This window comes from Cynocephalus volans, chromosome X (genome assembly GCF_027409185.1).
Source record: "Cynocephalus volans isolate mCynVol1 chromosome X, mCynVol1.pri, whole genome shotgun sequence".
NCBI lineage: Eukaryota > Metazoa > Chordata > Mammalia > Dermoptera > Cynocephalidae > Cynocephalus > Cynocephalus volans.
The window spans coordinates 77744822-77767283 of record NC_084478.1 but is presented as its reverse complement, the minus strand read 5'-3'; the positions used below and the strand labels follow the sequence as shown (position 1 = coordinate 77767283).

General features: G+C 48.3%; 1 protein-coding gene across 3 annotated transcripts in view; it reads right to left on the bottom strand.

Moving 5' to 3' along the window:
• The window catches only part of STARD8 (StAR related lipid transfer domain containing 8), a 41055-nt gene extending 37151 nt beyond the window's left edge, over positions 1–3904 (bottom strand). For all 3 annotated transcript variants that reach the window (XR_010022362.1, XM_063083171.1, XM_063083172.1), the window contains exon 1: positions 3717–3904. Coding sequence is in view for 2 of the 3 variants with exons in the window: in XM_063083171.1 (XP_062939241.1) it covers positions 3717–3825 (109 nt within the window). In the remaining variant the exon portion in view is untranslated. The remainder of the gene's footprint in view (positions 1–3716) is intronic.
• Positions 3905–22462: the final 18558 nt, after the last annotated feature.

Sequence of the window (22462 nt, the reverse complement as noted above, 5' to 3'; positions counted from 1 at the left end):
AGTGGAAACCACGGATGTGAGAGTGTGCTGTAAAGGCTGGGCAGGTAGTAGGATGGCACTGAAGGTGCTGTAGAGCTAAGCCGTATTGCAGGGTCAATCAGCTCTTTTCTTTCTGGCTGCAGCAGAGAACTCCATATACAATTACCCTGAGCCTCACTCACCCAGAGACCTGTGGGTCCCCATAAGGGCCCATCTGAGCACTCACAACAGTCCCTACACCCCTCCCTGCCTGGGAATGGAAGTTCCTCAAGTTACTGCATTCAGATCCATAGCCCCACTCTGTAATGGCTGAGGAAATCAAACAGACCTTTCCACTAGCAGCAGCAAATCATGCCGGGGAACTCAGCTGGGAAGTTTGAAAAAGGGGAGTAGCAGCTGTGAGGAGAAAAAGAATTACACTCAGACCTGCCCCACCCAGCACATGACAAGGGTGCCCTCACATGCAGGCTTTCACACTTGTACACACATTCCTGCATGCCTCAGCGAAGCCCACCAAGCAGGCATGGGAGGGTAAAGGCCTGCACCTGGGTGGCTTGGGCCCCACCCAGCCTCAAGAAAAGGGACTACTGATCAGGTTCCCACAGCATGGGAGGATAGTCATGGCTCATAAAATATATATATTCCTGAGGAGCCATGGCCATGGCAGAGGAATTTGCACTACGAGGGGCAGCCAGAGCAGAGGCAGCTATGGGGAGAGGGATGCGGTGGGGGGAAGGGCTTGCACAGTGAGGAGCACACAGGCACCTCACTGTGTGATGCCAAGTGGGGAGGGGGGACAGACAGCTATATCCTGACAGTGGCACAAAGACCCCCTCTCAGCCCACAGCTCAGGGGGATGCCATGGCTGCACCCACCTGCCACCCCAGAGCACTCTGGAACGAGGACTCCATGCTGAGCTAAGAGCCCTGGGCTGGCAGTGAGGGGAGCTGGGGCGCTGAACACGCCAGGCCCAGGCCAGGGGTCACTTAACCTCTCTGCGCTCCCTCTCCCTAAGCTAGGGTACAAGGTGCTCACCATCTCCTACCTGCTCATGCCTGCCTCCAGGCACCTGGACTGGGCAGCTGGCCCTGGCTCTTTCCCAGACACCCAAGGGCCTGTCATCTCCTCCCAGCAAACACTAGGCAAGGTGTCAGTGGGATGGAAGGCCAGACCCCAGCATCCACACAGCAGACCCACCAGGCCATACAGTGCAACAGGCCCCATTGCACACCCAAAATGGGCTCTTGGCCTGGCTTCACTGATGGTCTCAAAGGCACCAGAGGTTTTCTGCTGCAGGCGGATAGAGCACACACCCCCTCCATTCCCTCAGGGAGGGCTGCCTATCCGGCCCAAATAGGTGGGGTCACCCTGGACACAGCACTTGGTGACCATGGCACAGACTTCCAGGCAGGATGTCCACCTCTGCCACCCCACCCCATCCCTGCTCTTCAGAGCAAGGTCACCCTGCAGTGGGGGTGGGGATGAGCAAAGCAAGCCCACTACTAACACAGCCCCCACCTTGCCCCGCACTCCTCCCCCCAGCCACACACCAGCCGCTGAGGCCAGAGGGGCCTTCCTTGTGTCCTCCCCCAATCCTCCTCTCTGCCTGATTTAGTCTCAGCCCTTGAGCTTGCTCCTCCCTGGCTAGGCCCAGTTTCCTCATCTGAAAAAATAGGGGCTAGGCCCTGGTTTCTAGAGTCCCTTCTTTCCAGAACATTCTCTGCTTCTATGAGCTTCTCTGTGTGTTCTCGGGGTGGGGTGGGGGGTGCTCCTAGAAGCCCAACATCCATGGGGCTCCTGCAAAGGAAAGGATTGGGGGTGGTGTGAGAGTTCCCTGAGCATGGGTCCTAGCTAGGGGCTGGGCCAGAAAGAGCAGAGGAAAGTGAGAAAAAGAAAAGGTGGGGGCTGAGGGAAAGGCAGGGACAGGGAGGGGGCCGAGGCCAAGCCGGCCCAGAAGGCTGGAGATCTGGTCTGTGCCCCTGGCATTGCATCCAGCTCACCCTGGGTCACAGGCACCCAAAGTCCCTGAACAGACCTCTGGATCCTGCCCCTTGGCCTGGGATCCTTCTCTGTGTCCCTCTGGGCTGCAGCTCCCAAGACAAAACCTGGGAGGAGGAGGAGGAGGAAGAATGAGGTGCTCTTCCTACCCTCCCCACCCCCCAGGCTCTACCGTCAGCCACCACAGCCTGACCCCGGGAGGCCCAGAGAGTCAGAGGGCAGCTTGGGGACAGGATGTAATTTTGACAGGCCCTGCCCTGAGTCTGGCTCATCCGACCCTCATGACTGTGGGTCTCTAGGGTTTGGCAATCTCAATTCAGGTCGACTGAGCCTGTCCCCTGGCCAACCATTCCCTGTCCCCAAAGGGCAGCCCTCAAAAACTCCACGATGACATCAGAGAGAGAGGGCATGGGATGTATGGTGAGGGTCGAGAGCCACTCACCAAAGTGGCCTGAGGTCTGCTTGACCTTGGATGCCCTGCTCCCTCTCAGTGGTACCTTCCTGAAGCATAGCCCCCAGCCCCATACATACACGTTCTCACTAAGTAAGAGTTCTGATCTGACCCTCAGCCAGGGCTGGGACTTCCCCACATACACGAATCAACTAGTCACATAACATGGGTACCCAGAACTTGTGTGTGCCACACAAGTAGATCCCGTGCCCCATCTCTACCAAGACTCCTGGGTCAGGGCCCAGGAGGCTATATAGCTCAGGCTTCTACCCTGCTTCTGTCATGGAGGAACTTGTGACCTGGATGAGAGTCTTGTCCTCTCTGGGACTCAGTGTCCTCACATGTACAGCGTCTGATCCAAGGATCTTCAAGGGCCCTGTCTGTCAAGTTCCAGGACAAATCTATGGTGAGAACCCCGACCTGGTTTGCTATTTCCTCCCTGCCATTTGGGTGAAATCAGAAGAGAATTACTGGGAAAAGTGGCAGACAGAGCCTGGAAATTAAGTGCCGAAAGCAATATTTTTTCAACTTTTAAAAAGCAAAATGCGAAGCACTTTGAGAGATCCCTTGGAGTCCAAAAAGGCCTAGGGAGGGAGCTTTCAGACAATGACAGCTGACTAAAAAGGTGCTGCCGGGATGGCTGGGCTGTGTTTTACAACTGGTACACAATGAGGGGGTAAGGGACCCTTGGAGGGAGAGCAGTACACATGGAGCTACCCTCTAAGTGATAAGACCCAACGAGGCGGAGACCAAAAAAGGGGATAGAAGGGCAGACAGGCAAGGGAATGTCGAGGGGAAAATCTGTGCCGAGGGTCAGACAAATAGTGGGACAGGAAGACATGACAGGAGTATGGACATGTAGATACCAGAGGCAGAGACAAAGAAGGTGCTGGAGAAATAGGGGGTAAGGGATATACTGTTTACTAACCAAAGTGGTGTTCTTTTTTGAGCGAAGGATGAAGGCAGAAGTGGGTAGGGACCAAGCCAGATGGACAGCTGCGATAAGAGGACGGGGCACCTATGGGACAGAGCAAGAGCTGGCTAAGAATTAGAAGCAAGCAGGCATGCGGGGTGGAAGGCCTGAAAACGGCGGTCTGCCAGCCAGGGGTGGAGTTTTAGACAAACGGACATAGGACTAATCGATGAAAACGGGACTGGAACCAAAGACGAGGAGGCGAGGGGTTCGGGAGCGTCGCGGAGCCGGCGCGGGGAAGGCGGGCGCGGGAGGCTGTCGGCGAAGTGCAGCCCAGCCCTGCCCTCCCCGCCTGGGTCTGCCTGCTCTGTTCACCTGGTTTCCAGCGCGGCGGATCCCACCGGGCGCCCTTCATACCCCACGGCGTCCACGTCCTGGGCTTCGGGAGCCGCAAGGCCGGCCCCCAGCCCCGCGCCTCGGCCATGAGTCGGTGGCGCCGCGCCGCGTCTGGCGGCTGCCGAGCCCACAAACCAGCCAGCCGAGCCAGAGCGCTGGCGCCTCGGGTGGTTGCACCGGGACTGAGCGCGCCCGCCAGGGAAGCGGACAGGGAAGGAGGGAGGGGCCGGGCGAAGGACGGCCGTGGTTGCCCCGCCCCCTCAGTAGCTACTAGAAAGTTCCACGCCCCCACCTTGGGCAGGAACCCCCGTTTCTCTAGCTACACTGGCCTCAAGTCGTCAACTTCTGTCTTCCTCCCCATCGCCATTGGGCCTCCTCTCCAGGGTTGAAGTCAGCCTCTCGCTGTTTCCACCCGGCCCCCCTATTTGAGAGGTGTCTCACCACTGATCCTCCTCCTTTCTGCTCTCATACCCCAATGCGAGACAGTGGGGTGTCTTCTTAGTCACCAGGTGAGCACCTCCTCCTCCTGTCTGACCCAGATCTCACCAACCACATGACGAAGAGGAAGACCTCGTGCAATAGCCAGACTGAGAGGGGAACAGTGGCTCTCGCCATCTTGGCAGACTGACTCATCCACCGCTCAGCCTTCTCCACCCTGCTGCTTTTCACTCCACCCCCCTCCCCATTTTCCAACTGGCTGGCCAGAGCAAAAGGACCAGCAGAGTTCCAACGAGGACACCTTAATCTCCTTCTAGTACCAAGAATCTCCTGGAGTGGGAGCAGTTCTTGTAGGTTTTCTTACGTTAAAGATGGAAAGCTGAGGCCCAAGGATGCAAAGAACTTGGCCATCATCTAAGCTGGGACAATTATGTCTATGTTGCAGGACTCTTGTGAGGATCTGAAGGGCTGAATGTAGTACCCAGCACAGAGGACAGGCTCCATAAAGAAAGATTAGCTTTTGTTCTTAAAGAGCTCAGCACTGGGGATCTACCACCAAAAATGTGTGGACCTAGGACTCTAAGGTACATAACCTTTTCTCTTACCCTTAACCCCCACCTGTAGCAAGCAAACTTGCATTACCTGATTTGGGGATGGTGGGGGGTCCTGGCTAGGTTTGTTTACAATGGAGGGAAGGCCCAAAGTTGCCAGCTCTCAGACCCAGTCATTTCCACTCCACTACTGTTGGTGGCCAGAAAAGGGACCAAGATTCTATACTGGCTCTACACTAACTGTGGCATAACCTGGGCCTGTTTAGCTTCTCTGAGCCTCAGTTTCCTCATCTGTAAAATGAGAATAATAATCCTATGACACAAAGGGGATAATGAACATATTTTATAAGCAATAAGGGGGTACACAGGTCAAGGTCACAGCCTCTCTCCTCTACCAACTCTACACCTTGTGCCTTGAATCTAGGGCTAAGCAACCCCATTTGTGAGGGATAGGCTAGGAAAAGGAAGAGGAGTTTGCCGTTGATGTGTGCTTAAATTTGCATGAGATTTGTACCCACTTTTCATAGACTCAGTGTCACAGCTGGAAGGGAATTAAAGGGTAACGTGTTGATCACCATACCTTTCACCCCTTTTCCCCAGGGCAGTGCTGGCAGATAGTAAGTGTTGACAAAATATTTATTGACTGAATTAATGTATTCTTCATATGGGGAAGAGGACTTGCCCAAGGTCACACAGTGAGTCAGATCTGCCTCTCTCCTTCCTCTAGCCATTCTACTTCATGGAATTCTTTTTGTTTTTCTCTCAAATGATCATAAATCAGTGGGGAGCCCATTCCTCTCTCCCAACACCCATCCTGGACTATTCCAGCCAGGACAAACAGCCTTTGGGATGGCCCTCTCCTTGCCAACTTGGTGCTGCCAACCCTTTGACACTGCCCTGCCACAAGGGCAAGGTCCCCCCTGAGGAAATGGCGGCCCCAGTGAGCTTCCTCTGAACACAGGAGTTTCCCTTTTGCTGTCTGGTTGGGTGGGAGTACAGGACACAGCCCCTCAGCAGCAGCAGCCTAGAAGGAAGGGCGGCGGCAGCCATTTCCTACCCTGCTAAGGCATCTCTCTCCCTGGCTAGTCCCTCTCCTATTTCCTGTGTTCTGCTGCTTGCCCCAGCCAGAAAGGACTCCAAATATTAACTTGAATCACAGAACCTTGGAGCTGGAAAGGACTTTACAGGTCATTTATTCCTACCGTCGCCCTGCTGCAGGAGCACCTCCTGTTAGCAAAGAGGGGGGCATCTTACCTAACCTCTCACAGCTTCAAGTTCCTCCTCCATAAAATGGACAGGATGACACCTAGCTGACAGTGTTGCTGTGGGAGGAGATACAAGAGGGGACTTAATAAAAGCTAATGTGCATTGGGCACTAGCTACATGCCCAGCATTGTTCTAAGTGCTTTTCGGGTATTAACTTACTTAACTCTTACCACAGCCCTCTGAAGTAGGTATATCATTGTCATCATCACCACCCCCATTTTACAGAGGAAGAAACTGAGGGATGACAAAGGTAATGTAACTTGCTAAGTTCACACATTTCCTAAGTGGCAATGGCAGAATTTGAGCCCTGAACCTCCATTTTCACCCATAGAATGGTGATGATCATCCTTACCCCAGAGGATGGTCTCTCCAGGAGGCTCCTCAGGAGAATGGAATGGAAGACCCACCTATCCCTTTCTCCAAACCCAAGAAAAAGAAATTTTTTTCCGAGAAGGAGCTGGTTAGTAGTGATCTTGAAGAGACAGCTGACAGCACAAGTGTTCCCAAGAGGAAAGGACCTTCACCAAGGAGGAAACAGTTAGTGATCCGAAAGAGGCAGGCAGCAGGAGTGTCCCAAGAAAAAGAGGAATTTCTCTTCCAAGGAGGAGCCAGTCAGCAGTGGACCTGAAGAGGCTGCAGGCGGCAAGAGCAGCTCCAAGAAAAAGAAAGAGCTCCAAAAACCATCCCAGGAAGATTACAGTGGACATTGCCTGGGGGGAGGGCACACCCCCAGTTACGTTTCTCAACGCATGTTCTATACCCCAATAAAAACAAATTCCCAAAAGTTAAAAAAGAAAGAGGGTGAGGGTTCCATGAGCTCATATGTCTCTATGTTGGTGAAACTTTTGTACTCAAGTACCCCTAAGGGCTGAGGGGGAGTAATGTGAAGAAACCGTGGGGGACTGACAATGTAACCTGAAGCTTTGGCTCCAAGCAGGGAATGTCTTTGAAGTGCTTGCTCTTATCTTAAACATCTACTTGAATTTTTCAGTTAACTTCAGTATATATCCCTGTTGTTTTCATATAAAAACTGGTGTTTTTCTTCTTTAAGTCTTTGAGCAAAGTTAACACTTCAGGAAGATGGGTGTATTAGTCCATTTCTGTATATATAACAAAATACTTTGAACTGGGGGATTTACAAAGAAAATTAAATTTATTGCTTACTGTGTCTGAGGCTGGGAAGTCCAAAGTCCATCTGGTGGTGGCGACAGGGACCCAGGGGTCTCACATTGCAAGATGGTGGAAGCAGAGAGAGCAGGGAGAAAGCAAGACAGACTCTCCTCTTCTTTTAAAGCCCTCAGGACCATGCCCCTGACCACCATTTTTAATCCATTCACTACAGCATGGTCCTACAATCCAATCACCTCTTCAAGGCTGCACCTATCAAATACCATAATAGGATTTCCCACACTCTTAACAGTCACGGTGGGAGGCAAGTTTCTAATACATAAAACTTGGGGGGACACAATTCAAATTCCAGTGAGTTTTGGGGGGACATAATTCAGTCCACTACAATGGGTCACATTGATCCTGTGGATTCATATGCCTCCAAGCCAATGCTTTGAACCCCAGGGGTGCCAGACACCCAGCACAAGGTAGGCGCTTAGTCACTGAGAATAGCTAAAGTTTATGGAGTGCTTATCATGTGAGCCAACATTCTAAGCATTTTCTGTATGTGTTTTAATCACCACGACTCTATGGGAAGGTCAAATTATCATTGCCCCCATTATCAAATGAGAAAACTGCAGCACAGAGGGGTTAAGTGATTTGCTCAAGGTCACACAGTTCGGATTGTCAGCTTTGGCTTAGTGACCACTATACATACTGCCTCTCAAGACACATGAGAGCTTCTCTTGCCTGTCTGTCTACACCAGTCTTCATCAGGACAATTGATTTGATTCTTGGCAGAAGCAAGCTTTATTCTGATTAGGTGGGCAGCTGTCTGTGGGCAGAGACGCGGTGTCTCTTCCTCCATCCCACTCTTCCCCAGATCAGTGCTAAGCCCGGGGCTGGGTTGTGTACAGGGCTGGTCTTCCATTCATGTTTGGCAACTGACTGTTTCCTGGCTGGTGACGGTCTCTTGTGCCTAGCATTTGTTGGGCTGGTGAATACAGCACTAACATTTCATACAGGAGTCCTCTGCCACCCTCCGTGGCAAAGATCCAGTTTCAGAAATGGCTGCTTATTACCCACACTTCTAAGGTTGCCATTCAAAGAACTACACAAGCTCCTCCAGTCACCTCAGCTGGCATTCCCGGAACACACCAAACTCTGTTAACTCCCCAAATGTGTTACATGTGCTCTTCTCTCTCACAAGAACGTTCATCATTATTTCCTTTACTTATTTCACAAACATTTATATAGTGCTTTCAATTTACCTTGCACATTTTAGCTCACAAACTCCTTACAGAAACCCTGTAGGTACTATCATTGTCCCCTTTTACAGATGAGGAAGCTGAGGCACAAAAAAGCTGAATTATTTGTCCTATCTCCTGCACCTGGCAAAGTCCTACATATTCTTTTAGTACCTCCTTTGAGTAGCATAAGCCATTCCTTTTCTGGGTGATTCTGCAGCTCAGCTACATCAGCAGTCATTCTATACTGAGTTTAGTTATCTATATGTCTTTCTGCGCAATAAGAATTTGAATTCTCTGAGGTCAGGGACTGTATTTTCAGGAAGGGATTTAGCACAGAGTTGTTACTTAGAAAGTATTTGTTAAAGATTTGAATGAATAGTGAGTGAGTGAACTGGTGGGTGGGTGAGTGAAAGCCCAGAGGTAGCTTGACCAAACCAAATGGTGGCTGAGAGGTTTTCTTTCCCAATGTCGTTGGGGTGGAGGAATATAAAAATGACTCAATGACCAGGTATGAAATGCAACCACAGGTAGTGAAAGGGAAAGAGAGAGAAGCCCCTCCCCGCCCCACCCCACCCGCCTCCTGCCATTCCTGTGGCTAGACCAAGCTGGCTCCCTGACCACAAAGCCATTCAGGCCAACAAGGTATTGAGTTAGCCACAAAAGCCAGCAGCTCTGATGGCCGCTCTGGAGAACTGGCTCACTAGTTTCTCTGTTTCACCCCAAAAGCCCCATGACTGCCTCTGCAATTCACAGGTTCATATGGAAAAGAGCAGAGGGCTTAGATGTCACTCCAGAGAGCTGGGGTTTGTTGCTTTTGTTCTCAAACATTATGCTTCAGTGAACTCACTCTGTCCTTCCCTTGCTGGACAAATGCACTTTGCAGAAAAGTAAAGTGGAGTTTGGGCACAACTCTAGTCTCAAGTTCTGACTCTGCCACTCTGTAGCACAGAACCTTTGGCAACTTACTAAACCTCAGTTTGTTCACCTAGAAAATGGGATTTTTTTTTCTGCTCTGTCAACCTCGAGATAATGGATCTGAGAGCAGTTTGTAAGTGAAAAGTGACCAGACACAGATAGAATCATAGTGGGAGTGCTACTTCTAGCAGAGTGCTACAGCTTTCCAATTGAAGGCCCCAAGTCTCAGCCTATCGTTTGTCTCTACCTTGCTCCGTATGAGTGTGGCCCAATCATTAGCCTATTCTGGGCTTTAGTAAAACAGGAGGGATAATTCCTAGGCCTTTGTAGCCAAGTCATAGAAGAGTTGTTGGATGGGAAGCAATAGTGTATATGTATACAGATTTTATTAGCTCCAGAGAAAGGGCCCCTAAGAGCTGCAACTCTCAAAGCAGTTGGATATGAACAACAGCTTCAACACTTACTAGATGACATGTCATGTCACTGCTCTGGGCCTCAGTTTCTTCTCTTGTTAAATGGGGACAATAACACCTACCTGCCTGAGCTGTTAAGTGGATCAAATGCGAAAGCAACAATAAGATGTGTTTGTCAGTGGAAAACTCACCCCTTTCCCCTCTGCCCTGCATCACTGCTCTCTTCCTGACCTTGCATCATGTAAGCTGCTCGATTCTAATGCCCATTAATTCTTTCTACCTTTATCTAAGAAGTAGTTACAGTGCCCACCCCACTCCCTTGCCTTAGTACAAACACCTTCGCCTGAGTCAGCATTTGCGGAACCCCCTCCTCCTCTTCCTATCACCTGGCAGGGTGTAGCACCAGCACACAGGAACATGTGCCCTGCAGTCTAGCTCAGAGTCCCAGGGCTCTGTCCATTTGAGCAACTGGCCTTGTCATGAAAAAAAGCTGCCGTTGTGTCAGAGGAGTGGTTTGCAGCTTGAAGGGCAGTACCCTGCCTCCTGTACCCCCACCCTCTTGTGACTAGCCAGGAGGGCCTTGTTTGCAGCCATCACTTGGTATGTTCCCCTGGGATTCTAGGCCAGTGCATGAGAGAGCACCAAGAGGCCAGGGCCTCTGCACAAGCCCCACTTGGAGCTGATGGGCCCTCACAAAGCATCTGGTCTACCCTTTCATGGTACACATGGTGATTCTGAGGCTCATCTAGAGAGAGGCAAGCAACTCCAGACCCTGCACCTGGGCTTTGCCCCTGCCTTGCCCGGCCCTGAAGATTCAGTGTTCCAGGGCTCTCATGGGACCTGAGTGGCTCAACAGATCAAGTCAGAAGAAGGGATTCCAGAGGAGTCCCAAAGTTCTCAAAGAAGTTCTCTGAGAGAATTTCTCCTCAGTGTGGTGTCCCCATGTAATTCATGCCAAAGTCCTGGAAACAAAAGTTGGCAGCACAGAGATTCTTAGATAAACAGCATTGGCAGTGGCACAAATTGCAGCGCACACACACATAAGCTGTGAAAAGGGTGGAGTGCCAGGCCTTCCCCCAACCCCATACTTCCCCCACAACAAAGGGTCTTGGAAGTCAGGCTGCCGTCCTGGAACCCTTCAGGAGAAGGACCCTTGTGAAAATGCCAGCTCTGGCTGAGAGCCCAATAGGAAGGCCTGGATAGCAGGATTTAGCCCCAGGTCAGCTGTGCCCTGCTGTCTGGAGACCTAAGAGAGAGGGGACTACATCCCTTGTCACAGAAGAACCCCTGTGCAATGAGTGGCCCCATGCTATAGGACCTTGTCTTGTTGTCCTGAAGTCTAGGGTGGCCCCAGGAGGATATGAGTGTCCAGTGAGGTTGGTCACACTCAGGCACCTCCCTTCCCTCCCGCTCACTCTCGTTTTCTAGCTCTTCTCTCCCAAGCCTGGAATGTTCTGTGTTCTAGTTTAATCAAGGAGGCTGTTCTCTTTGACCAAGTTATTGTTCTCTGTGCCTGGTGGTGCCACCCAATTCTGCCTTTGACTTGCTCTGTAACCTTGGGCATGTTATTTGCCCTCTCAGGGTTATAATATCTTCATCTGAATATGAAAAGTTTAGATGGGCTAGATCAGTGGCGAGAGAGGAACTTGAGTGCCTACCATGGGGATGTTGGGGGAGGGGAGAACAAGGAAAGGCTGAGCCAGGAGGATCCAGGCCACCACCCCTACCTCACCATGCTTTAGTCAGAGCCATGCTGATTTGATCTGTTTTTTATATTGGGGTTTCACATAGGATTCAATTTTGGGGGGAAAAAGAGTCTGAATCTAAGGAAGTTTAAAAAGCCAATGGACTAAATATGTTCTTCTTGCACCTGAGCCTCAGTTACCTTCTGAGTGATCGTTACATGACTAACATAGGTGAAATGCTTAGAACAGCACCCTGCACATGCTGATGATGATGACAATGATACCTACCATTTATTGAGCACTGAATATGTGCCAGGTATTTTTCACAGGCTGTACTTTGATCAACTCATTTGATCCCTCCAAACCTTCTCAGGAAGGCACTGTTATTATCCTCATTTTACAGATAAAGACAATGAGGCACAGAGAGTTTGGCAACTTGTCCAAGATCACACAGCTAATGGGGGGGTGCAACTGGAATTTGAATACAGGCGGTTTGGCTACAGGGCCCTCATTCTTAATCAGTGCATGTATTGCTTCTCAAAATATACACTTGACCCTTGAACAATGCAGGGGTTAGGGGCACTGACCCCCAGCAAAGTCGAAAATCCATGTATAGCTTTTGACCCACTTTCTCCCTGGCCCTAGCAGCACCATGCCTTGTGCCCTGAGCCCCACTGGATGGCTCAGCTTTGTTACTTAAGTAGTACTCAACTGCTAACAGCCTACTCATAGCCTACTGTTAGGCAGGCTACTTAACTGTTTGGTTAGGTATATCACACATACATGACATACCTAACCAGAAATGTTCCAATATGTTTATCGAAAAAAACCCTCCTATAAGTGGACCCATGTAATTCAAACCCATGTTGTTCAAGGGTTTGCTGTATTTAGTTATTTTTACTCTTGTTGTTTTTGTTGTTGTTTTCATTGGCAAATTATTTTACCCCTCTTTTGTAAAATGGGCTGAGGTCACCTCACAAGGTGACTGTGTGACGAAAATCAGATCATGGCTGTAAAGCGGGCCACCTGGCACCTGCTCTGGCGGCCAAGCCAGGCTGTGTGGTACCCTCATGTTGGTATGCCAAATCTGCTGAGGTAGAGACTACATTTCAAGAAACTTCTCCAAACAGTGGGCAGTGCAAAAATGCTGAGTTTGCTAAGATAATAAAGACTGGCTCACATGCTCAGAGCCTAGAAGAAGTCAGGTGGCAGATCTGGTGAAACTTATAAGGTGGCTGGATGGCCTGCATGGGACAGAACTCTACTGGTTTGCTCCATTTAGCCCTTACTGGCCCTATCACTGTAAATCTCCTCCATTCGCCTGGTTTAGCCTTCCTTCTTCCCTTTTTTCTCCTTTTCTGTCCCCCTCTATTTTCTCTTCTTGTCTCCTCCCTCTTCTTGCTCAGCAAGACTCACAATAACTTGTTAAACCACAACACTCTCATTTCTTCTATTTCCACTTTCCAGGGAAATCTTGCAGCTGGTCCCAACGACTGCTTCTTCTGATTGATCCTCCCTTCTCCAGCCACATTCATCTCTTCTTAGGCTGCACCCACCTTCCCCAGGCTAGTTCCCTCAACTTTAACCCCTCGGCCCATAGGTAAATTGCAGAGGTTTGCTCCTTCCCGCTTTTACTTGGCTGCCAGAGCCACTATCTCCCTGGGCAGGTGCCTTCCCTTTTCTAGGTCTCAGTTTCTCTACCTATTAAAGGTTGAAGGGTGGTGATGTAGGTTGGACTAAATACCTGAGGAGATTTCCAGCTCTAATTGCCAACAGCTTTACATCTGGTTCTTCTAGGAAATTGGATCTTCTTGGCCACTTTTTTTTTTTTTTCTTTTTTTGTCAGGGAGCTTTGAGAGCATTCATTAGGGTGAGAATCTGAGGAACTAGGAGCTGAGTGAAGTGTGTGGGGGGGAACAAGAGTTGAAGAATTTTCAAAGTAATGAAAGTGCAGTGAGGCAATGAGGCTGGGCCAGTGCCTACTTGGTGGAGGAGCAGCATTTTGCAAGCCAAGTAACTTCAGAAAAATGGTCCTCTCAGCTGGGTTTAGCTTCAAAGAAGGGTCAAAGAGCTGTGTGCCCAGAAACAGGGCAGAAGCAGAGCATCAACACCTCCAGGTGTTGCATAACCCTGAGAATTCAGTTCCATGGCCCCCCCATCACAACCTGCCTGTTCTGAACAAGTCACTGGAACTAGGGGCAATGGGAGCACAGCCCCAGATGGGCTGAGGCTTCTGTTTCAAAGGTGCTTACAGTTAAGTCACAGAGACAAACGTGGCAATAAATAGGGCACCCCTTGCGGTTTCCAAGGCACTTTCATCTCTTGGTCTCATTTGGCCTTCACAACAACCCTGTGAAAGCAGACGACTGAGGGCCCAAGAGGAGACAGAATTTATCCAAGCTGATGATCAGCAATTGGAGAGCTGAGACTCGAACACAGCTGTTTAGACTTCAGAGCCCGTGCTCCAAAACATCACGCTTTTGCATTTTCAACAGCTTTGACAATAGATTTCTGGATAACTACAGAACAAACAAACAAACAATAACAACAAAAGAAACAAACATTTAACAGTAGCTAACTCTGGAAAGTGGGAGTGACGGGATATGGGACTTTGGCTCACCATTTTCTATCCATATATACAGGTCGAAATTTTTACTCAGAACATGTATTTAATTTTTAATCCATATGTGAAAGGAAATAGCTTAAACACGAGAAAGAACATGATCCCTGCTGTAAGACAGAGATACGCAGCATGCTGGGGATTTGAAAGAGAGTGGGGACAAAATTTGAGCTGAGCGTTGAAGAATGGCAAAGATCTAAACAGACTGGGGGGGGGGGGGCGGCGGGGATCGGAGAATCCCAGAGACTGCAGAAGTCAGCTGTTCCAACCCAGCAGCCGTTGCTGACTTCTGAGACAACAGGCCTGCCTAGAAGGAATTCTTCCTGAACAATTAATAAGGTGCATGTAGTGGGTAAGATTTCCTGTTTTCTTTCCTTTCCTCATTTTATATTGTGAGGTACCTGGGCTAGAGCCCAGGGCTTGGGAAACACCTGCTTTATCCGCATGCTCCTCACAGGGACTGTGATCTCGACCTGTTCTGAAGATGTCCAGCTGGGCCAGTTCAGCCAGACATGGGCAGAAGGAACCATAGAGACCAGCCGACTTACAAACAGAAGGGGACCTCAGCCCTCTGCCTCCCCAACTGCTTTTCACCAGGGTCCAGGATTCAATGTCAAATTACCAGATGACCAGATTGATCACATATCTGGAAAATCAAGGCCAAACCCCTTTCCAGTTAAGAGTCATATAAACATAGTGTGTAGGAGCTCACAGTGCCTTAGAGACCACCCAATCCAATTCCTTCATTTTAACGATGAGGAAATTGGGGCCCGGAGAGAAGGGACTTGCTGAAGGTTACAGATTCTGTTAGCAGTCAAGTCAACACATCATGCCTGGTTTTAGTTTAGCCCGTGATGAATGACCCTTGTTGTGAATCAGTCCTCAAAGGGACTCATTGGCAGACATGAGAAGGAAGGCACATCTGTTCTTTGGAGGCCTGAGGTGTAGAAGGCATATCTGATCCTTCTGTCACTCCACCCAAAGTTCCCCTCTGGCCTGCACACTGCCTCCCTGGAGTGGGGGGTGGGGCTCTGGAGCCAGGATTCAACATCTGCCCTCTCCATCCCAGAAGCCCAGGGGCTCATTTCTGAGGCCTCAGCTCCTGCTTTCTTAATCTCAAGTCAGACTTCTGAACTGGAGAAAACATCCCCTTTCCCGGGCTACTGCCCAGGCTAGTCATGGTGGTGATTTCATAATAATTTAATAACTATAATTGTGTATTGCCTGGGAGCTTATAGAACACTCCTACTCCCGTTACCATACTTAGGTCCCACAAAACCCAGGAGTTGGGTATTTGGATGCCCATTTTAAAGCTGAGAAAACTGAGGCTCAGAGAGGTGATCACACAGCTAATAAGTCAGAATTCAAACCCAGAGCTGTCTGAATTCTCCAGAATTCTTTCCACCACCCTAAGGCTACCTTTTTTGCTTGTTTCTTGGCAAGGATGGATAGACAGATGGGTGGATGGGCAGATGGAACAAATGGTTCCCGAGCACTCTCTCTGGGGCTGGCTCTGGTTTAGGCATGAGGATACAGAGAGGAATAAGACAAAGTTTCTACCCTCAAGGAGCCCACCATTTCAGTCAGTGCTTCTCAGACTTTTGCACCAAAGTTCCCCCAAATGGTTGAATACAATGAATTCATTCCCCCACACCACCCCTAGAAGCTGGAGGAGAATCCCACACAGCAAGGCACAAGTGAGAAATTTCTTTGAAGTCTCCACTTTTATCTTACAGATTCATGTGAATTTTGCATGCTGTATCACAACAGTTCTATGCTTGCTTAGTATAAAAATGATGTTTTGTCGCCAGATCTTCTAGGGAAAATAAGCCATTCCAAGTAGATGATCTTGGAAGCACTGTCCAGGAAAAGGTTCTGCTTACCTCTGGCCCCAGGGGAGACAGTGGTATATTTTTGTGTGGCATAGGTCTTCTTATACTGTGAAACTAAGATTTTGGCAGAGGTTCTGTGTGTGTGTGTGCCACACACGTGACACAGGTACATGTGTGCCCGCAGGAGCTCCAGAAGTGGGCAGATCTGATTTCCTTGCAAGACCACATGTTTCTTTGGCACCCAAAGATGATCCACATTTCTACCCTGGTAACTAGCTGTGAACTAGCCACACTCCTCAGCCCAAAAGCCAGAACTGAAAAGGACCCTAGGGTTTCTGGAAGGTTTTTTTTTTCTGAAAAATCTTTTGCATTGGCCCTTTTAGCAACAGCGGTAAGGAAACAAGATGGCACCCACCTCCCAGTGACAGAGATCAGAGAAGGGAGAAAGCCAGGCAAACTTACAGCAGCCCAGTAGGAGCAACAAAGTAGTTATCCCAGGAGATATTTGGGGACTGACAAAGCACTTCCCTGCTTTTGCTGGGTTTCTTAAAACAAGAAGCATGTACTTTGCAAAGCCTGAATGTTGCTCTGCTGTTTGTGTGTTCTGTAATTAATTTATGTCTGTTTTTTCTTGGTTTTAAAGAAAGGTTGTATCAGCCTACTTTGGTGATCCTCGGGGAAACAAGAAAAAGGGGTTAGACTCTCTCTTGGGCCATAGGTTAAAGGGAGCAGGGCATCTCTGGGGGCCAGATGTGGTGATAGCAGTGAGATCAAAGTATGACTGCTACAGTGGGGGATGGAGGGCAAGGGTTGGAGATTCTGAAGCAACTGGCCCTCCCCTTCTTATGAGTCTCCTTTTGGCCTTTTTCTCTTTCCAAACCTTGAACGGTTTTGTGTTTTGTTTTTAATAAGAGAGGTTGTTCCCTTCCCCTGTGGAATGTATTCCCTGAAATATCCTGCTCCAGGGACAAATGGACACAGAGTTGGAAGCCTGTGTTCTCAGGAGCACTACTTCCTATGTTTTCATTTTTCTTCTCAAAAAGAAAACCAAACCAACTCTTCCTGTTTCTGGGTTTGGGATGTGGAAGATCACACAGCAGGAACCCTTTAGCAGATAGGTCAGAAGTGACCTCTGAAAGCTGTTCCTTGGCTGCCCTGCCATGGAGGGAGGACTATTTGAATGGAATTTAGTCCAATGGAAAGAAGAGGATGATGAGAAGAGCTCTGCTTCTGACACTACTTTGTTCTCCTTTGCCTTTGCCCTTTCCCCAGGCAGACCAAAGCCTTTGAGCCATGGAGCTTTCACAAGCTCAGCTGCTGATCTTCAGCCATTGGTTACTGCCAATCAGGAGTAAGTTTAGGGAAGAGTCATCAGGACTGTGAGAAATGATTTTAGGAGGTGGAGCTGTTAATTCTGGGGAAGCACAGATTCTGGGGAGGACATTATATGAAGGGTCTTCAAAAAGTTCATGGAAAGATTCGTATTATCTTTTAATTTTATTTTTTCATGAACTTTTTGAAGTACCCTCATAAATGAGTGAGGACTTGGATTCCAGTCTCAGTTTTGCCACTGACCAGCTATATGCTGTTGTGCAATGCAGATCACTGACTTTTTCTGGGTTTCAGACCCCCCAACTGCAATAAGAACATTGAGCTGTATGAGCTATAAGGTCCCTTCTACCTCAGACTTGGGGAAATTCTAAATGCCAGCGGACTGGTTATAGGGAAGAAGGAACACACTACTACTTCTATGAGACTCCAAGGGGTGAAAACAGGACCACTGGGTGGATGTTGTTGTAAGGCAGATTCTGGCTCAATATAAAGAAGCTTCAACTGAGTACAGAATGAAAAAGCATACTTCACCTGGAAAGTTTGGTCAGAGCCTGAGTGGGCATGTAGCAGGAATGGTATGAAAAGGAGCCAGTTAGCAATTGAACACTAGACTCAAGCTGTGATCTCCAATATTTACTTTTATGTGGCCAACTCCAGTCTCCAAATGAAATCTTCATGGAACTTCCAAACGGTAAAATATATTTGGTTGAACGAAGCAAGAATGAGAAACCATTCAACTCTGTTCTTCTCTCATGTCCCCCAAGGAATCTCTGGGGACTCTAGGGTTCCTCAGTACTTGGTTTGAGAAAGTACTGGTTAATATGGTGCGTAAGTGCCCTTCCTGTCTTCAGATGTAGGGCAACCTCCAAGTTTCAAGGTGGAAATGTGTTTTACATGGATCTGCACCATTGACTGGAACTACTGGACCCTTAAAAGGGGCCCTGTCTCAAGGCCTTTTGTCATGTGCAGCCAGTGGGGCTCTATTTCAATGTGTAATAGCTAGTTCAGAACTGGAATTATAGGGAAGAAAGTCTGCTGAGACGAAGAAGTCACCAGTCTGATTACCAGAAGTTCTTTTGCTATGCCATCAAAAATAAAAGACAGTCCTTGGCCAATTCATTGTTTATGTGAGGCCCCATGCTTAGTTCTGGGAATACAGGAGTCAGTCGGATGTATTCATTGTACACCAAGAGCTCATGGTCTATCAGAGAGACAGGAAAGAAAAGAGGCTAATGCAGAACAGTGTGATGTGTTGTAACAGAGAGATGGACAAGATGCAAAGGGAGTCCAGCGGATGGTTTGACAGCCCAAGAAGTGGGACTGGCAAGGACACACCCAGTGGAGTCCAATATGAGGGTTCATTGTATGTCCAGGAAATAGTGAGTTGTCCCATGGGGCTCAAAAGGTGGAAATGTGGTAGGAGATGAAGCAAAAAAGATAGGTTGTTTGAGTTGGGAAGGACCTTGAATGTCAATGCAAAGAAGTTGGACTTTGGCCAAAGGTAGGGAACAACCAAAGGTTTTTGAGCATACCAATTTTTTTTTTTTTAAAAGAAAAATCTGGCAGCAGTCTGGAAGGTGAACTGGAAGGGAAAGCATGGTGGCAGAGAGACCAGTTAGGAAGCGGTAGCAAACATACCTGCCAGAGCTGCACAAGGCCTGCGTGGAGGGCTATGGTGGGACAGGTGAAAAAGAAGGGGCAGATTTGGGAAACATTACCAAGAGGTTCCATGAGCATGATTTGGTGACTGAATGGTGGCAAATGAGAAAGATGGAGGAGTCCAGGTGACTCCCATGATTCACTTGAGTGACTGGGTGGATGGTGGTTCCTGAACCAAGAAAAAGAGTCCTGGAGCAGAAGAGGGTTTCCAGAGGAATGATGAAGAATTACAATCTTTAGTGTCAAGTGTGAAGGATCCACAGGACCTTCTGGTGCTAGTGTCCACTAGCACTTCCCAGGTCTTTTTCAGACTTGTTGCTCCACCTGCAGTTCCCATTCCTTTTGCAGCCCCTAATCTTCTGGATTAAACCAGGCTGTGAAAATGGCCAGCTAGGCTGTGCCTCGGGACATTTGCCTGACCTACATCTATCTGTAAGCCTGGGCTTGACTCTGTTTTGCGCTCCTGAAAACAAGAACTGGGAACCTGGACTTCCCGGTCCCTTTGGCCTCAAAGGAAGCTGTTACGCTCCTCCACAGGCCTTGAAAACCTTCCCCCATACCAAAGAACATCTTGAAATTGCCCTTTCCCATTTGCAACAACATGGATGAACTTAGAGAAAATCATATTAAATGAAATAAGGCAGGCACAGAAAGAGAAATACCACATGTTTTCACTCATAAGTGGGAGCTAAAATATAAACATATAAATAAAAGAAAGAAAGAAAGATACAACATTCACAATAATACATTGAACTTTCAAAAGGAGAAATGAGGTTACTAGAAGTGGGAAGGGAGCGGGGAGGGAGGACTGGGTAAAGGGCCACGAATAGCAATGGTAGTATATATTATTGAATATAATAATTATTCTGATGTGAGCATCACATATTGCACACAGGTATTGATATTCAACTCTGTACCCCACAGATATGTACAATCAGTTTTGTTATAATAAAAATAAGTATCAAAAAAAAAAAAAGAAATTTCCCTTTCTATTGACCCTACCCTCAGCTCCCCCCCACTTTCAGTCTGGCTTCTAGCCAGTGTGTGGGTGGTGCAGAGATTGGGGGGTGGAGGGAGGTGGACAACATAGAGTTAAAGTGCATAGGACCTCGGGGCCTTGTAGTTCAACCTTCTCATTTTGTGGACAAGGAAACTGAGGCCAAGGGAGGGGAGAAGACTAACTCATGGTCATAGAAGGAGTTAATGGCAGAAATGAGACTAGATCCTAGGTCTCTCAACTCATAGCCCAGTGTTTTTCCCTTGGTTGAATTCACTGAAGATCATGGTTAAAAAATTTCCTGTTTCAAATGATAATCAATTCCAGATACCCCCTAACTAAGTAGATCTCTATACTATTCCGAGTCGCAGTGTAAAATATCTGTCAAATGTTAGAGAAATTATGCCCTGCAAATATTCTCTGTTAAATAACAAATGTTAAATGACCGATCTGTCAAGAACTAGTTACAAGAATGATTTGGTCATTTTTCAAAGAGAGGAAATGGATTAAATTATTATTATGATGATGATTTTCATACGCTTTGTACTGTAGTCTACTGATCTTCTGAGACTTAGAGGTGACAGCCAATAACATCTTAAATAAATGTATTTGTTTCTATTTTCTACATTTTAGCTCTGTCTCCCTACCCCCTCGAGCTGCAGGGATGGGTCTGGGATAGCTGATGGATGGAGTCTGGTGCTGAGGCCAAGCCCACAGCCCCTACAGCAGGGGCTCTTGTTGCAGGCAAACTATTACCCCCCAGGTCTCCTCAGCCACTTCAGCAGGAGCCTGGAGAGAAGCCCTGAATGGCTCTGGGCAACAAAAGGAGCTTTGTGCACTGGGAGCAAGGGGCCTCCAGGAGGATTTGATGTAAGGGTGGAGGGAGGGAAGGTCAGCAGCCTCCACCCCTCTGCGGGCTGCTGAAAAGGGGAGTTAATGGGTTCGGCAGAAGTGTGGGGTCCGCAAGTCAAGGAGTCACTGAATTTCAGAGCAGTAAGATACCTTAGAGGTCATTAAGAGCAAACTATTCATTTTATAGCCGAGGACACTGAGACCCAGAGAAGGGAACAGACAGGCCCAAGGTCACACAGCTGGCAAGGGGAGGAGCCAAAGCCAGAACTTAGAGCTTCTGGCTCCCCTAGTCAAGTGTTCTCACATTGGCTTTGAATTGTGGGTTTTGTTCGGAGGAAGGAGTTCCTTTTAGGCTGCAGAACCTATTTCCATCTTTGCAGCAATTCATGCACAAGCAACACGATGTGAGTGAGGACTTGGAAGAAGTATGGAGTGATGCAGGGAGCCCGAGAGCACGTAGTCCTGGAGTAAGCCCCTAAAGACTGAAGCTCCTCCCGACCTGATTTGTATTACCACAAGCTTCCAGTGTTGAGTATATGCTGGCATGGGATGATTTGGGGTGGTATATTGGCAATTTGAATCATGACAGGTATATATTTAACAATGCATATTAGGAAAAATGGAACTAGTACACCAACCTAATTTCATAGCTATTACAGCTTAGGGTGAGGTTACTGTTTAAAATCATGTTGATTTAAAGAAAAATAGTAAGTAGTGGCACAGGATGAAGTGATGGCAAAAATCGTGAAGTTGGTTCACAAATAAGTGAAGGGCTACTGGATTTTGGGGCCTTGATAGCAAGGCACTCAAAGTTCTCAGGCCATCCTCCTGGGCCTGGGCAGCATCCCACATGCGGTTGAACATTCCTAATGGTCTCTTGTAGACAGTGCCAAGGAAGCCTATGTAATACCTTCCAAGGATTCCTGTCAGTGGGACCACTAAGACAAAGCAGTGGTGTGTCAGAAAAATCTTTGATTGACTCATCCTAACAGGAGGAAGATTATATATGCAAATTATATATGCAACAGTCAGCTTTGAGTCAGTGTCTTGGCTCTTTCACCTCTCAAATGTCCCTGGCTGGGCCTCTCCTCTACCACTTCTGATCTGGTGGCACTTGGAAGAATGGCATATGAGAACACAATAGGCTCAATGTATAGATGGGAAAATGGAGGTTCAGAGAGGGGAAGGCTCTTACTTAGATCCTTCCACCATGAGTGGCAGTCAAGACAGGGTCCCAAATGAATACTGCTCCTACTGCCCCACGTTTCCTGCTCCACAATTCCTGCTCTGTTGCCCTTTCCGTACGCTCCCCTCAGCTCCCCTAACCCAGATCAGGTAGTGACAGCCCCCACTGCCGTCCCGTCTAGCACAGCTCACTCTCTTCAGATCTTCTAAACTCATCAAGGGCCCAAGAAGCTGCTGAGATTAGTCTCCTCTAAGAGGTCTGGGTGGCTGAAGGAGAGGGATGAGAAGAGACATTGTATTTTTGTACCTCTTGAATTTTGAAACATGTGAAAGCATTACCTATTCCACAAGTAAATAAATAATAAAACAGATCAAGAGTTCTACTCCCTCCCTGAGCTAAATCTCAGAACTAATCACATTTGTTCAGCACTTCGACATTTTGAATGCACTCTCTCTTATGATCCATACAAGAATCCCATGCAATAAGCTCCATTTTATAGATGTGGACACCAGTCCAGAGAAAGGAAGTTACTTGCCTGGGCTCACACACTGATTCTACAGTGAAATTTGGGCTAAAATCCAGGTGCCCTGATTCCCAGTGCCTTGCTGCTGCCATTGCCACA